Genomic DNA, 17,458 nt, shown 5'->3' with positions numbered 1-17,458 from the left:
GAGGTGGCTATTAAAACAAAACAAAAAGATTAATGAAAGTATATAGAATGGAGGAAGATAATAAGCAAAGTAGACTCTCTACTTGCTGGACCACCTTTGGAATGCTTTGTCTTGTTGGGAGTGTCATTTGAAGCGCGTGTCTTTCAAAGTGTGGTGGTTGTACTTTGAGTTAGTGTATGTATCTGAGAGAAGTTTTGAGATGATAACCATTTGGGATTATTTGAATGAGAAGGCGTTTCTGTATTTGTTCTTAGGGCAGAATTAGGGCTATGGGTAGGAGTTAGAGGAGGGCTCCACGAAAGAAAAGGTCTTCTACCAATGAGAGCCACACAAGGAGAGAACAGGCTGCCTTGAGAATTAGGCCTCTCCTTGCCCGTGGAGGGTGGCCACCTGTCAGAGAGGAAAGAGACTCTGCAGTGAAGGTGAGGTGGGGGATGATTTCCTCTAAGGTCCCCTGTGAGAAGTATCCACTAGGGTTTCAAATGTGATATTAAGATTTCTAAAATACATTTACTTGTAGTTTATAATGAAAAATTAAGAGCATTAAAAAGGCTTTAAAATTAAATGTCACTGGGGGATTATTAAATAACTGAATTCGTTTAAAAATCTTTGTAATACAATGTTAAATGTTAGTTATATCTCAATTTAAAAAAATCTTTGCAGAATTATGTAGACGCATTTGTCTTTCCTGACACTCTGCTGTAAGTACAGTAAGCATCCTTAACCTCAGATCTTCCACACGACACTCTCTTTCCTTGTCCTGATGTTCTCTCAGTTGCCCTTACTCGGCTTGTTCTATCAAACTTGTTTCCAGAGATCAATTGCCAGTCATGTATGTTAAGCCAAATAAATCCTCTTTAGAAGTGATGGCATGTAAATGTGTACATTCTGTTTTATGCCAAACAAACAATTTTACCTTCACTGGCAGTGGGGAGGGAGCGGGAGGATGCATAGTGCATATGAGCAAAAGTGTTAATCCAACCAAGTGCCGTGGGACCCAATCTCTTCCGGGGGCCAGGGGGGTGGGGCGGGGGTGCAGAGTCATATTCAAAGAAACACCTACCGGCTGCCAAAAGTATATTTAAAAGGAGTTTCGACCTTCACCTGTATCTCGTGAAGGAGATCCAAGGAGATCCACACCAGCCTTTCTCAAAACGCCCCTGTCCTCTCCTCCCCACTTCTCTCTGCCGGGTGGATTTTCTCTGGGCCACAGCTTTTCCCCTGCCCCCTGGCCCTTTGTTATATAAACCAGCCTGGCCTCTTGGCTTTAACTATTCTAGGTGTATTGTGTTCTTATTTTTCTTCTTTGAGTCCAAAGAAAAGCTCAGGGGCTGACAGAGAAGGCCAGAAAGAACCTTCCTGCTGCCTCTGCAGGAGCTCAGAATGCCTGGGAAGCAAACTCTCCGTAGACGACAAGGAGGTGACCAGAAACACACAGGCCAATAACTCTTCTCACCTGTGTGTGGGCAGGAAGGCCAGTGCTCTAGGGGTAGTCGGCGGACAAATCAGACTACAATATTCATGCGGAGGATAGCAGAATAGAAGGCCAGGAAGGTAGGCTGAGGCCAGACGGCAGAGGGGTGGTTTTGAAACCCACACTGAAGTGTTCGAGTTGTCAGAGCAGTTGGCAGAGGCACAGATTAGATACACTGTAACTAAGTAATTCAAAGCACTAAAATTCTGTGAATTTCATAATTCTCTGTTACTTAGGAGTATACTGATATTTATAAACATTTACAAGCATTATTAAATTACCAACACTAAACTCTGAACAAAAGAATTTGTTTACAGATCTCTGCACAGCATGGTTTCCAATAGTTGCTTCCTCTCCCAGGCATCTTTTAAAGTCAGGGCTAGGAAATAACAGCGCTAGTTTCCTGGACGTAGCTGCAATTCAGAGCCTAAGATAGATATTTCTCTCTCTGCGTGTCAGTGCTGAATACTCTGAAGGTCAGATGAAACAGCTCTTTGCAGAGCAGCAGCAGGAGTCTGAAGAGGAAGGGAGTTTATTTATCTTTCTTCTTGTTATATTCTTATTTTAATACTACAGGTGCACCGTTGCTGTATTGTAATTCAGAGTCATTATGGAGGTTTTAGAGAAGGCCAAGTTATAGTTTTATTTTGGAGTAACAAAAAGATTAAATATAATTATTTTTAAAAAGAGATTTGAGCAACTCTGCGAGTAGAAGATATATGTGTCCATATAATTTAAATTTCTGCTTAAATAGTAGGTCTTACCATGCTTTGTACTTTTTTATAAATTGTATTCCTTGTAGAGCCCACTCTTCACACATTATTTAAATACTTTATTTGTTTAGAAAACTCTTAATCAATCAATGATTACCAAGTAGAGTTTTTAGAAGATTATGAGATAATTTGAATTTTGAATTGTATAGTAACTTAAGCTATTGCTATTCAAAATTAAAAATCAAAATCGATGTTTCCAAGAACTTCTGATTAAGATTTTGCAGATTAATATGATTATTTTAAGGATTTGTTACTATTTGTTAGGGAAATAACTTCAGTTGTTATTAAATATTTATACAAAATTCAGGGTCTTTTTCCGAGAAAGGAATTTTTTTAAATAAAGTAAGAAAGAGGATAAGTTGAACTTTTAAATAATTGATTTTAAGAAGTGGCTGATTATATGAATTATCAAAATTTCAAATGAGTTTTAAAGATTATGGATATTGCTTTGTTATTAGAAAAATTCAAAGTTGGTTTTCTTATTTGTATTCTTTGCTCTAAGGACTAGTTAAGCAGTATTCCGTCTTTTTTTTTTTAATGAATTCTGGAGTGGAAGAATGGATAGGGAATCAGATTAGTCATGGCTCCCCCCCAGGAAGACCTTCCTGCAGACCCCAACCCCAGCCTGAGTGTGAACAGGGTGTCCGCCTTTGTGTCCTGGTAGTATCCTGGGATTCCCTTACCCACAAGCATACTATATGGTAATGGCCAGTTGTACTTATCTTTCTCCCTCTGCCTGTTTCCCCCTGCCCCCTGGAATATTGTTTAGAAATTGCATTTAGACCATTTCCTTTTTCCTTTTTGAAATTTCTAAGGCTTGATATTTTAGAGAAATTGACGGTTCATTAAACAATTGATAGGTTGAATTCAGTCTATGCAATATTATAAAAATTAAGAAAAAGTCTGGTGAAAACTTGAGTTGGAGAAATTGTTTATAGTTAGGCATATTAATAATTAGTAGACTATAAATGTGTGACAAGATGTCGGACTTCAGTTTTAAGGACCTCGTCATTTCAAGTTATTTTAATTTTTAAAATTCTTCTTAATTTGCATATTCTATTCTTAAATCTTAGAGGCTCTGAATCATGATGATGACGAACTGGCACTGTTTTAATTACTTTCTCTGAGCACTCAATAGTAATGTTTTATTCAGATTTATTTGAAGCCAACATGAACTTCCAAACCTCTCTCAGCCAATAGCAGTGTTTCAACAATCTGCCAAGATGCTAATGATAAAAATCTCTGTACTTGTTTCTGTATTTTAAGAAGTACCAAATCAGAATGTGCTTTTCAAAATTGAAAATAGTTTCAAAAACGACCATTTTTCAAGAAACGACTTTCCAGCAAAACCATAAACCATAATTACACTCGGCATAGTATCCATTTAATTTCTTGAACTAAAAACGAATGTGAATTCTCATTGAATTCCTTTTCCACTACAGTTTGATGGAAGGAATTTTGCCTAGCATTGAAACAAGAGTGGTTGAGTTCTAACAATTAAATTAGGTGGCTTTGGGGGAGGGTGCGGGGTGGTGAATTCAGAGGAGTACTTGGCTCTGTTGGAAAGAAAATGATTAGAGGAAATCAGAACGTTCTAAAGTATTTCTCAGTTCTTTGCCTTCAGACAAAAAGAGCTTTCTTGTCCTTTAACACATCTCCTAGTCCATGAACATACTTCCAGCATCTTGAATCTGAAATTCAGCTACTAATCCAGAAATAAGGAAGAAAACTCTGGAGCAACGGCTATCTGTCAACAGGAGCCTGGGTTTGTCCAGGTCATCTGGATTTCCTTGGCATCCTTGGGTGGGATCTAATTTGTGTGGACAGTGCATTAAAACTGGAATTAAGGTAATAGTGAGTATTTGTTTGTTTTTAAAACAGTTCTGTTTGTCTTTTTAAACAATTTCTTGAGAACATTCATACTGAATGAATCACCTTGTTATAAAGATGAGCAGCTTGGGTGACTGTTACCACAGCAAATAGCTACCAGAAAATTCAGGAACACTTAGGAAGTTCACTGAATTGTGGCAAGATTTGATCAACACTAGTCAAAGATTTAGAGATTTAAACGTCAGTATCTAGAAAGCCCTTTCATCTAGAATATCTTGTTCCATGAAAACGACATGCCAGATATTCCTGTGTGTAGTTTTCTGACGGTTCAAAGAGCTTGACGTGGAAATGTTAACTGTATTCCAGAAGCATATATTTAAAGTTACCATGTGTGTATTTTTTTGTGTTTAGAATGGGAGTGCAAGTTTTAAGTGTAAAAACAAAAACAAGGCAAAGCCTTCCTTCTATGAGGTTATACTGAAGTCATTCTGACATTATTTGTTCATCCATTTTTTTTATTATCTGTAAACCGTATGCCATATAAAGTTAGAATTTTATTCTAGTCTTTCAGATAGCATAAGAGCTCAGGAATCTATCACTTAGCCTACAAATTTGTCTGCCCCGTCTCACCCTGTCCTCCTTCTTGCCCTCATAGTGTGGATGTGACATCTCTCCTTCTTCCTGATTCCAACTCTTCAACCCAGCTCTAGATCCACATCTCAAGAGAACCTTGTGATATCCATTCTCCCTTCTGTATTTTCAGCGTCTCTCTCTCTCTCTCTCTCTCTCTCTCTCCCCCTCTCTCTCCCCTGGCACTTGCCCATCAGTGTCTAAACACGTTAAGTTCTTTCTTTATAAAAAGCCCTCCCTCGACCCCGTGGACCCCTCATGTCATTTAGCCACCTGAACTTGTTGCTGTCTTTTTCTCACCTCTCATCATTTCTCAGCCCACCGCAACCCAGCTTACACCCCCGCCAAGCCACCTCTCCTGTCAGGTTGCCAAAGACTTCCTTGGGATTTAGTGAAATCCCAATATCACTACTTTTTTCCTTCATTTCAAGTGCTGTCTGATTCTAATGCCCACTCCTTTCTTCCTGAAAAGCTCACTCCCCTTTTGGCTCAGAACTTCCGGTTTCTTCTACCACTCTTGCCTCTCCTTCTCAGCTCCTCTATTTCTTCTTCTCATTCCTTAAATGTGTGTATCTTTGGTGTTTTGTTCCCTTCCTTTCTCATGTACAGTCTCTCCCTGGGTGATACTGTCCATTTAAGTATCATTTCTGTGCTGATAATTCTCAGATCTCCTGTCTTCTGTGCTCGCCTGAGTTTTGTTGAGACTACCTGGCAGTCCCACATGTAACTTAAAATCAGAGTAGTCAGAAAGAACCTCCTTCTCTCTTATTCCTTGTTTAAATGAAGGGCACACAAATCATCCAGCAGCCATGGGTCCCAAATCCACACAGTCACCAACTTCTATATCCCTCACCTCCTAACCAGCTCTGGAGTCCCCTCCGCTGCCTTTACCCTAGAACAGGTCACAGTCCCTTGGGCCTAGATTATTCCAGTGAGGTGTTTACCTTTCTCCTTAACTCCAGTCTTGATCTTTCTCCCTTCCCTATAATACAATCAGAACAATAGTTCTCAAATTGTATATCTGGCCTAAAATCCTTCAATGATTGTCCAGTGCCCTCAGGGTCAAGTTCAAGCTCTTTGCATGGCCTAGGGGCCCCTCTGCTTACCCCTACTTTCCTGTAGCGTTTCCCCCATCCCCTAAGCCCTGTGTGTGTGGAACTACTTTATGCTCCTTAGCACTTGCCATTCCTTCTGCTCAGAACACTCATAATTCCTACCACTACCCTCTCAGCCTCCTTCCTGCTGCACATTCAGATGGTTCAATCCAATTCAGCCTTTAGGTCTCAGATTAGACATAGCTTTCTCCAGGAAAGCTTCTCTGACCACCTGAACCCCAGTCAGAGTCTGAATTAGGAGCCTGTCCTGTGGGCCCCCCATGTCGCTTATGCACAAGCATTTGCTTTACAATATTGAACTGGCTGTTGTCTGTGCCACCACTCGACTGGAAGTGCCGTGAGAGGAGAGATTATGGCAGCCTTGTTATGGTTGTTTCAGTGCCCAGGAGTGTGCACTGAAGTGTTTGTGGAGCTAATAAAAGAGTGAAAGTACTTGTAAGAAATTTGCATTTTTTAAAGAAAAAATAACCTACTAACATTAAAATCTTAAGGCAACGGTATTGAGAGACTTCTCTAACTCAGGAAACTCTTAACCTTCTCCATTATGATAAAAATTTCCAGTGCTTCCTTTGCTCTCCCTCACTTCATTAGGTGAATAATTGCTCTACTCCTGATTTACTACTACAATTCATTGGTGAAAAAAAATGTTTTAAACATCTTTAGTAAGTACTACAGAGCCCTTGTTTGCTGTTCCTGGGACCTTGGGTAGGTAGAGGGTACTCCTCAGTCAGTAGTGGGCACTGGAGAAATAGGGATACCAAGAGCCCAGATTAGATGTATGTGTGTCTGAGAAGAAAAGATTTTCTCTGCCTTATTCAAAGCTACCTCTCCCAGGTAGAGAGTATATATGTCTGTGGGTGTGTATAAAGGACAGGCCTAATGCATGTTCAACTCTATGAGTACCTTATTGGAAGAACATCTAAACAAATTCAAGATAGTCCATCAGGACACCTACTCTTGGAAAGAAGAGGAATTATCAGGAAACCCACCAGAAATGGTAGGAGGTAGCAGAATATTTGAAGGGTTGAAATTGGGAGAGGAGCCTGGTGGAGCAGGCCCTAGCGATATCATCTTGACTTTCATCAGGCGCCTCCGGTTTCAAGGAAAAGAGACCATCAACATAGCTTAAGTGAACAGGAGGTTTCTTGAAAGGATGCAGGGGACTCTTGCACACCCAACATCAGCAAGGACTGCAGGGCCTCCAGAGGAGAAAAGTTGACCCATGCTGCCTGCTCCAATTCTCACTGCCGGGATGGCGGGGTCTCTCATCTCTGCTGTCCTGAATGGCCATGGTCTGCTTCTGCTGCCAACCTCTTGTTTTCTGCACGGTGTCAACCTGGCCCCCAGTCTGCATGACTTCAGCCTGAGCACTGGATCATCTGACCTATTCTGTCTTGTTATTCAGATTTCAAGAAAATTGAATGAGCGTACCTAGCCTTTGGATATTTAATCTTGAGTCAAGTGTTTATCTCTGATCCAGTTACCTGCGGCTTGGGGGTGGAGGACAGTGCTATGGGGAGAGCAGACTCTCTTCAAAGGAGGTGTGGGCAGTGGGCAATGACTGGGCTCTCTGGCCAGGCGGCAGTAGAGCATAGCGCCTGTGAATAAAGGCTCCAGAGTCACCCTGCTGGGTTTAGCCCTGGTTCCACATGCTAACTGTGATATTGGCTAGCCTTTCTACACCTCAGCTTCCTCATCTGTACTCTGAGATTCACAATAGTCCTGATCTAGTGGGGATATTGTGAAGATTCATGAAAGGGGAAACGAAAAGGGCTTAGATCTTTACCTGGTGCGTGGTATTCACTCAATCAATGTTAGCCATTTTTATTAGTATGGCACATATAGAGTAGTGACGGGTGTGAAATAACTTTGGACAGGGTATCTCCTGATGTTCCAAATGGCATGTATAGGGTGACTGGTCCTAGCAGAGGACGTTTCCTTTGGTAGCTGCCTGGGGAGAGGGAACAGTTGGTACCCTCTGGCATTCGGAGTGATTTATTAGCCGAAGTATGGTAAGATCTACTGGGAACAGACGTCTGCCTGGTGCCCAAGCTTGCCACCGAGATCCTTGACCGTGCAAGTGGGGTGCTGACTGGGCAGACACTCTGGTTACCGAGGTGCTGAGGGCTCTGCTGTCTTCTTTTCATTTCTTTTTTACTTCCTTAAGAACTACTTGGTTTAGGGTCACCAACCCTATAAACGAAAGTTGGACACAATTTTTTTTTCTTGTTCTGCATCTGTTTGAATGAGACAGCTAGGCCTTTACTAAAGCTAAATGGATTCACGTGTTTTGAAGCATCAGCTGCCTGTACATACTTTCCAGAATTCTCTTTCAGCTGTTCCTGGGATGTCCTTAGGAAAGATGCTTGTCTATGTTTGGATTCTGTATTAGAAATTTTGAAATAATCCATTTTTATTCTCACTTCCTGGTAATAACAAGTTGATAGAAAAGGAAAGAAAATATAAACATTGCTACAATGATCATGACTTTGTAGTGGCCTCAGTGTGTCTTTAATTTTTACTTATTTCTACATTTGCACTCACCTATCTGGAGAAAACTTTCGAGGAAGATATTGTTCAGAAAATTTGATTTGGAGAAAAGGTAAATTTTGGACTAAATATAAGTGAAATGTATATGAAAAAGTATTTTTGTTTTCCAGAAAAATAAAGGTTTTAGGTTTGAATACAAAGGTTTGTTGTTGTTTGTTTTTTACCATCCAAGGTGAATAGTTACCATTTCTGATTATCTTTTAGCCTGTGTTATACTTTTGATGTATTTTTTTTGAGAAATTAATCTCTTAAAAGTAAGTAAAAAGAATGAGAGAAAAGTCAATAATTTCATGGTATTATATCCATATCTTTTCCACCCTTTTACTAAATTATTTAACCTGTAATATAATTTGAAAACATGTTTTTGAACTTTCAAGTTGTAGAAATGTAGTTGATGTTGAGTTTGGGGATTGCAAAAACAAATGGTCTAGTTCAGAGAAAAAAACAAGAGAAAACACACACACACACAGTGGGGCAAAGATCCCAGTCCTATATGGTTTAATTCCTTTTTCCCTGTCAGTCTAAAAATGGAAAGTGCAGATGTCTCACCGCGAAATTAGCAACTCGAACGAGGAAGGAAAATTTGGTTATAATTCGGATGAGCTAGTTTGTTGAGGATTTGCTGGGGTGTGTGTCCTACTGACTTGCCACAGCTTTCTCCTAGAAGATTTATTGTCAGGGCCTGTGATCCTGATACAGAGAATGAAGTTTGAAATTGTAGTCTTTACTTAGGGGAGGAAGGGAAAGCTTCATTTCTATGCAACTCAATGCTAAATTAGACTTTTGAACCAAAGTGAAAATCCAGGACCGACTTTTGACTGTAATTAGCAGATTTTGGAAGATTTCTGTGGTTATTGAAAGGAAATCTGCTCTGTGGTGTTGTCATATCATCAGGGCTGGGGATTTACTTCACCTGAAATTCTGTACTGTTGAGTTTACAACCTGGATTGAAGAAATTTGAGGAGGAGGTAATTGCAAGTTGCTGAGGAAAGAATTTAGCTTTTTGGCAAGAATTAATAGGGGCTCCATCAAGGATTTAGGTGTCTTGAAATTTTTGTACTCAGGGTTGGGGGCGAGGGGGCTGAGGAAGGTCCAACTCTATCATCAGGGTCATTAAAGTCGTTCAGAAATTTTCTGCTGCAGAGCAGAGAGCATTGCCCATCTCTTCCAGCTCTCCCTTGGCTAATTACATTTTCAGATCTAAGCTAATATGTGCATGTTTTTCCTCCTTAAGAGAGAGGCCCCTGTCTTGGGGATTAGTAAAATAATTGTTTGTTGAAGAAAGATATGTATCTGTTTCTGGTATCACTAGAATCATTTATGACCTCATAGGAATGTTGATTAGAGCTTTTATATTCTAAGGCTAAAGCCATGAGTATGAGTGTTCCATAGACCTCTTCCCAAAGACCATTGTCCACGTATGTAGGTTTCATATTAAATACCAGTCCCTGGTCACAGTAGCAATAGCTGACAGTGGGTATGATGGTGTGGACCATTGTCTGCTCTTGGAAAAACATTCTGTGCTCTCCAGGCCAATAGAATCACCTTCAAAATCCCTGCATATTCTCCCTGCATAGTTGTTTGTTGACGAGCAGCAGGGCAGAGCCCAGGCACGGACCGTGGATACCGACCTGAGTCAACACACACAGAAGTATGAGTGGATTTTTTTCCAGCAATGAAAGAACCTTGTAGAAATGAGAATAAGGTTGTCATAACCATTTCACACAAGAAGCATATCTTTTAAAAAAGTTATAACAAAAAAATGTAAATATAAAATTATATCACTCATATTAGACACAAATATCTTATTTTTTTCTCGTTCCCCTGTTGCCAATCTGCTTTCATGTATTAGTCTGTCTGCACAAAAACATATTTTACAAAAGCACGGTATTCTTTTTTCTTTATTGACTAAATACTGTAGGATACACCTGCTAGGACTTAATAAGTATTTGTTTAATAATGATTCATTAAATTGACCCAGTATATTTTTACATTGTTTTTCTCCCATCCCATTATATTTCTACAAAATCGGTTTTGTGTCATGGCTTCTGCAATCAGTATTTTATCAGGTGTGCGTAGTTGAGACTGTTTGCAAAGGACATTGCGTAACCTGTGGGTTCTGAGAAAAGTTTCTGACGTATGGTTTTCTGTTATTCAGAAGCAAATGAACGCTTGACCAATGGCAGCTCTGTCTTATTTCCTCAGGGCAACAGAGAAAAACTGAACAAAAAATACTTTCCATTTTTAATAGGCAGAAGCAGTAACAATCAGATCTTATCTGATTAAAGCTAGATATTTCTGTAAACAGTTCTGCTTCGTATGTAATCTGGAGTGAATTAAATTCACTTTTATATTGATGAGATGATGGTCACTCATTTATTCATTTTGGGTAACTGTTAATAACAAAAGCTGTTACTATTTTAACATTTTCAAACCAGGTTGTTTATTGGTTGGCTTGCTTATTCCCTTTCATGCTGTTTTTTATTTCCCTTATGCTGTTTTTTTTTTTTTTTTTAAGAAATTTCACAAACAACATCATCACCATATTTACCAGAAAAAAGCATTATGAAAAAGATAAAAGCTCACCCACAATCTTATCACTCTCCAAAATTTCTTTAGTTTCCCTAGCTTCCTTCAAGATCCCTTCTCTTAAATATGCAATAGTTATAGAATTTGTCTTTTTTCATAAAAATTGAAGTTAATCAACTACTTGATCAAGAGAGGGTTTTAGTTAAATGACCAACAGGTGCGCCTTATTTTGTGTCAATTGTTTTCTAAAGTTGTATACAACATGTCCTGTTTTCACATGATCTTAAATCATTACTAAAATTCAGTGGATCTTCATTTTTGAGCATTTTTCAGTTGGCATTGGTCCCTAATTCTTGATCTTTGCACGTTTCTGTTTGTATAAAAACACTTAAATGTTACGGAAAGTCAGCATTTAGTAAATAGCCTCAATTCCCCTCCCGCCACCTCATTTGGCTTTTGTATAACTTCAACTTTTTACCTCTTGATTCTCTTTTAAGCAGAACACTTCCCTACCTTATCTTCTGGATGTGTTATATGAGAAATAGCTATTTAAGTGTTACTTAGGGGTAGAAATTGATACACGTATGATTTATAGAAGTATTGATAGGTTTTTACTTTGGAAGCCAGAATATTGGCAAAATTGGAGATGTCATCTGTATTTGCAAATTTTTCAACAAATATTTGTGAAGTGCCATGCTTGGCACTCTGTCAGGTGACGCGGAAGATACTGATGTGTGAAATTTTATTTTTACTGTACAGGAACTTTTCGCTCATTTTCATTTTTCTTTAGGATTTTTCTCTATATTCTTCAAATGGGCTGCTTTCAATATCAAGGACTTGCATTTTATATTGATGGGTGAATAATGTTCAGTGAGTTAGCTTTATCTACTAGGTTCAGTGTGAAACTGGATATTGATATCCCAGCAATGTCTCTTCCCCTTATGTGCAACAAGCCATTTAGATTTAGTATAGAAAATTTATCTTATTTATTTTTTAAAAAAATAATTTTTAATAATAATTTTGTTTTATAGAGATTAAGGTTGAGAAAAATGTTGAAGGGTTTATTTTATAGGATAGAAAGCGCTAAGTTCTTCAGAGAAGATGCCAAGCTGTCATCTCATGAGTTTAGGTTATTGATAATGAATATAATGAGATTGAGAGGATGGCATCCAAGGTGTGTAGACCACTGTGCAGTAGAAGTGACAAACATGAGTCTGAACTTCTAAAAGTTAAATACATTTAATTTTATTGACTGATAAGCTGCATACACTATTATATTCCCTATTCCTTAGTTATTTCCTGGTCTGCTGAGTTACATGTTTCTGTAGACAAGGCCATGTAGGCTCTCTAATTTTTATCTTTTTTGCACATATGTTGTAGATATTCATTGGAGATAATTAGAAATACATATTAGCAATATAATACAATTTAATGAAATACGTAGGAGTAAAAATTAGCCCACCTCTCAAAGATCAGTGCTGTTAATATTTTGCTTCAGACTTATGCAATATATGTATTTTTTTCCTTACTAACATAAAACTAAAATCCATACTTTGTTTTATAACCTGGTCATTTTTTTCAGTGTTAGGTTGTTTGAGCCTGTAGGATATGGCGAGAGAGACAGTTTCTGTCTACATTATTCATTCCATTTACAAAAGAACACATCATACTTGGCATGGACTTTGGGTTTATTTATTTATTTAGAAATCTCAAGTAAATATAAATAAGCATGTATGTTTTACTACAAGTTCATACTTAAAACATAGTCGAATAGCAGTTTTTAGTTAGAAAAATCCAAGCATGTTTTGGGGGGAGTTTTTTTATTCCAAAATGTGCAAATGCCTCCACCTTAAAATGAAACAGAATGAAATGAAAACAGAGAAACTCACACATATTTGATAAAGCTGATAAAACTGAATATGTAATGACAGCATATTTACCTGCTTTTAGACAATAGCTGGACTGCTAGTTCCCTAAAGCTAGAGAACTTATCTATGTACCACACCCTTCTAGACACATTCTTAACACAGTCCCTGGCACGTAATAAGGCCTAAGAAATATGAGTTGAATGAATGATCGAAGAAAAGAAATACAGAGAACCGAAAAGATGAGGCAGTTTACCCCCTTCCTTGTAGTGAGGACAAATGAGCCATCTCCTGGTGTATATTTCTATCAACATTATCTTTGAAAATGGTAGCAACAAAAATGGCAGATCTTGTTAATCACCCAGGGCTCCTAGTTCTTTGCTCTCCAAATAAGCCATTTGTCTCAGTCCCTTATAAAAGGGCATGTAACTCTAAGAAATTCATAGCTTTGGCTTATTAAAGCCTCCTTCTGATTGCTCTGGGCCACACCCCTAGTGACAAGTTAAAACAAAGAATACAGGGCCACCATTGTGCTGAGAAGCTGAGTCACTAACTGGGCGGATGATGATTCCAGAGCAGCTCCTAACCTCCTCCCTTCTTTCTCTTCCACAGGTCACCCTCTTCAGAATGATTCCCTGTAGAGCCGCTCTGTCTTTTGCCCGATGTCTGATCCGGAGAAAAATCGTCACTCTGGACAGTCTGGAAGATTCCAAATTATGCCGCTGCTTGTCCGTCATGGACCTCATTGCCTTGGGGGTTGGCAGCACTCTTGGTGCTGGGGTTTACGTTCTCGCTGGAGAGGTTGCCAAAGCGGATTCAGGCCCCAGCATCGTGGTTTCCTTCCTCATCGCTGCCCTGGCCTCCGTGATGGCAGGCCTTTGCTACGCTGAATTTGGGGCCCGAGTTCCCAAGACTGGCTCCGCGTATTTGTACACGTACGTTACTGTTGGAGAGCTGTGGGCCTTCATCACAGGCTGGAATCTCATTTTATCCTATGTGATAGGTATGTTTCAAAAACATCAATCAAATTGTGTAGAATAGTAGAAGTAGCATTCTTAAGTCGGAGGCCTTGGGGTTCTGTTGTAGGTCCGCGTTAGTTAGCGACTGTCTGGTCTTGAGTGAATCACTTGATCCCTGTTATGTCTCATTTTTCTCATCTCGAAAATGTCTCCTTCTGATTGCACAATTCGGTGATTCTGCTTTATCTCTGAATATGCCTCTTAGCAGGTTTGAAAACCTGTTTTTTAAAAAACTGTAGTTCTTTAATGCCAGTAAAGTTCCCTGATTCCACAATTATGGACTTGAGCATTTGATTACTGTTGTATAATTATAAAATTATCAAGATAATTTTATGTGTGATTAAAATTTTCAGTTCTGTCTGAACTAACCCATGTTCATCCTAGAATAGAGTAGCAAATGATGTTATGTTCATTTTCTCCCAGTGACCTTGTATTCTCTGAATGTTCTGTGTTTGGGAAGGTACGTCCAGTGTTGCAAGAGCATGGAGTGGCACTTTTGATGAACTTCTTAGCAAACAGATTGGTCAGTTTTTCAGGACATACTTCAAGATGAATTATTCCGGCCTTGCGGAGTATCCTGACTTTTTTGCTGTATGCCTTATATTACTTCTGTCAGGTGAGAAAACCAATGATACGTCTCCCTAAGATGAGCCAGACTGATTGTCCAAGGAAAATAGGTTACCACTGAATTTGGGGCCTGAGTGCCCAAGACTGAGCAGCGTATTTATACAGTTAGGTTACTATTGGAGATCTGTGGGCCTCATCACTGGCTAGAATCACATTTTATCTTATGTGGTAGGTATGTTTCAAAAAATAAATCTAAATAGTATGGAATGGTAGAAACAGCACTTCTTTTTTTTTTTTTTTTTAATAATTTTATTTATTTATTTATTTATCTTCCCCAAAGCCCCAGTCGATAGTTGTATGTCATAGCTGCACACCCTTCTAGTTGCTGTATGTGGGACGCGGCCTCAGCATGGCTGGAGAAGCGGTGCGTTGGTGCACGCCCGGGGTCCGAACCGGGGACGCCAGCAGCGGAGCGCTCGCACTTAACCGCTAGGCCACAGGGCTGGCCCCGAAACAGCACTTCTGAGTCAGTGGCATCTGGAAGGCACTAAATAATAGGATGAGGCACATCGGTTTCATAATGCTAGTTGGAGATTTGCAGGAATGTTGATGCAGTTTCAATAAGAATGTGTGATTTTTGGCACTATATCTTGTTCAATACAACTAAGGATATTTGCAAGCTTACTATTTCTAGAAGAAATTCTCTCTCTATTTATGCTTTCATCTATATAATGTAGGCATCTGGTTGAAAAGAAAGCATATTCAAACCACCTGTCATTTTTTAATGTAGACATTCTGTAGACAAACATACTTGATACTAGAGTTTTCCTATTTTTGTTAGTATTGTAGCATAGTTGTTTAGGAAAGCACAGGAATTAGAGTCAGAGCGACCAAGTTTTCAGTCCTACTCTGCCACTGACTATCTTTGGAACATTGAGTGGCTTAATCTTTCCATGACTCAGTTTGCTCATCCATAAAATGGGGATATCAATGTCTACCTTGTACAGGCTTCTTGCTTGGTACGTAGTAAGCACTTAAATGGCAGGCAGTTTTATTCTATAGGCATAGGAAATCCCTGCTGTTCCCTATATTTGTTTTAATTATTTGAACACTTTCTATTTTGATTGTCATTCCTGTCTGCCCTCCTGCTTAAACCCATCAAAGATTATGCTAAGAAGAAAATCCCTGTTTGTTCCCACTTCCTACTTGATATACCCTGGATAATCTGCCCCTTGCATTCCTGTCCAACTTTATCTCTAGCTACTTTCTCCTTTGGTTGCAAAGATGTGACAGAAATATCCTTCTCTAATGAAATTTTTACTTGTAAAATTATATAATTTTAAAAAATAGCTTTACTCTTAAAAATGTTAGTTGTTAATTAAATGTTTTATGTAATTTTAGGGATAGGAACATGAGCAAAATTTATAGGTCTAAAATATTTGGCCTTTTGCTTCTAATGTCAAGAAAAATTGCATCCATTGTTTTTCAACAGGTGATAGATTTTGTTTGTTTTTTTTTTGGTTTCTAAACAGCATAGCTAACATTACATTAGTTACATCATATTTTATTTAGGGATGGTTTCAGTGAACTTAAAATATTCAGCTTTGATCTCTAAACGATGAGAAGCATGTAGCCATGACACAGTTAGAATCATTAAATTCCATGGCCAGATTCAGGCCTTGGCTTGCATCATTTGTCGTGTGTTCATTGACCACCGTGTCTTTACTTTAAATATAGGCTAAGCTCACATGATAACTTTGTTCTTAGAATCTTTGAAGATCAAAACCTCCTATTCTAAATCTTGTCAACTGACACTGTTGTTAACGATAGGGGAAGTGTATGTGGTATTTAGACGAAATATTCATTAGTCTCTAATCTTCTGGTGGGAGATGGGGATCTCAGAATAGTGCACGTAGGGTATTGGGAAACTTTTATAAAATGTGACAGTGGCTTTGTTATTTTCTGAAATGTCTAGCAGTATAGTATATAGTGTATATTTCCAATTTGTATAGTGGTTCCTAATCTGACAGACAGTTACAGAGTCAGTAATTGTATTGACCATACAGTTTTCCTTTATATCATCAATATAGTTATATTATTGTATAATTCTTCATTCTGAAGAATGAAATTCAGCTTCTCTCATCTCTATTTGGATAATTTTGCTTATTTGGTCACGGGTCGTGTAGATATGGGGAAGAAGCAAGTAAATATGTGGCGTAATCCTAGCATCATTTCCATCATCTTATCAGCCATTTCCCCAATAGTAAAATGTAAACTTTCTTTGGTCCATAATTCGTATCTTATACCAGATGGATTAAAGATATAAATATGATCATAAATATAATCATAAAAGTACTAGAAGGAAACAAAGGTGAGTGTTTTTGAGTTACAATTAGGGAAAATTTAGCATGAGAGCAAAAGGTAGAAACTAAAAAGGAAAAATGTATATTCTAAAACTTTCTTATATATATAAAATCAACACTAAGATTAAAAGTAAGTGATAAACTAGGAAAAGCATGCGATACGTGACAGAGAGCTTATAGCATTTATTATAGAAACAAGTCTTATAAATTAATATGAACAAGAATAGCCTAATAGGAAAAATGGGCATTTTAAATTGGGCCAAACTTTCTGGAGAATATTTTGACAATATGAACCAAAAGCCTTGTATAAAAGTGCATACCCTTGATACAGTATTACCTTATAGAAAATTATTGTAGAGAAATAATTAGAAAGTGTACAATGATATTTATAAAGGGTTGATTATGTCAGTACTGTTTATAGTTGTAAGAAACTAAGAGTGACCTGATTGTCTATAAATAAGGGATTAAAATAGTGTCTCCATATCATGGAAGAGTTTATGGCTATTAAAAATGAGGTTATGTATTTGTTGACATGGAAATGTGTGTGTGCACGCACGCACGCACAGAATTCTGGAGTGGAGATTACACTTGACCTTTATTTCCTTCATATTTTTTCTGTATCTTCAAATTGCTTGACTAAGAAATTGATTACTTTTACAATCAGAATATAAAATAAAACTGTTAAAATGAGAATCAATTTAACAAAGTATCTTTTTGGCATGACAGTTATATGTACGTTATAT

At 38.2% G+C, this 17,458-nt stretch overlaps 1 protein-coding gene across 6 annotated transcripts in view; it reads left to right on the top strand.

Annotated features, from left to right (window-relative positions):
• Window positions 1-17,458, top strand: part of SLC7A2 (solute carrier family 7 member 2) — a 65,114-nt gene that overhangs the window by 29,080 nt on the left and 18,576 nt on the right. For 2 of the 6 annotated variants that reach the window (XM_058525080.1, XM_058525077.1), the window contains exons 2-3: window positions 13,379-13,769; window positions 14,246-14,401. In XM_058525080.1, the coding sequence (XP_058381063.1) occupies window positions 13,394-13,769; window positions 14,246-14,401 (532 nt within the window). In that variant the 5' untranslated portion in view covers window positions 13,379-13,393. Of the gene's footprint in view, window positions 1-3,991; window positions 4,096-13,311; window positions 13,770-14,245; window positions 14,402-17,458 lie in introns of those variants that run through there. The other 4 variants (XR_009216024.1, XM_058525076.1, XM_058525079.1 and 1 more) reach the window with 3 other exon arrangements.

The sequence above is a fragment of the Diceros bicornis genome, chromosome 29, assembly GCF_020826845.1.
Source record: "Diceros bicornis minor isolate mBicDic1 chromosome 29, mDicBic1.mat.cur, whole genome shotgun sequence".
NCBI classification, from domain to species: domain Eukaryota; kingdom Metazoa; phylum Chordata; class Mammalia; order Perissodactyla; family Rhinocerotidae; genus Diceros; species Diceros bicornis.
The sequence above is the reverse complement of the archived record's forward strand: the minus strand, read 5'-3'. Positions and strand labels throughout refer to the sequence as shown.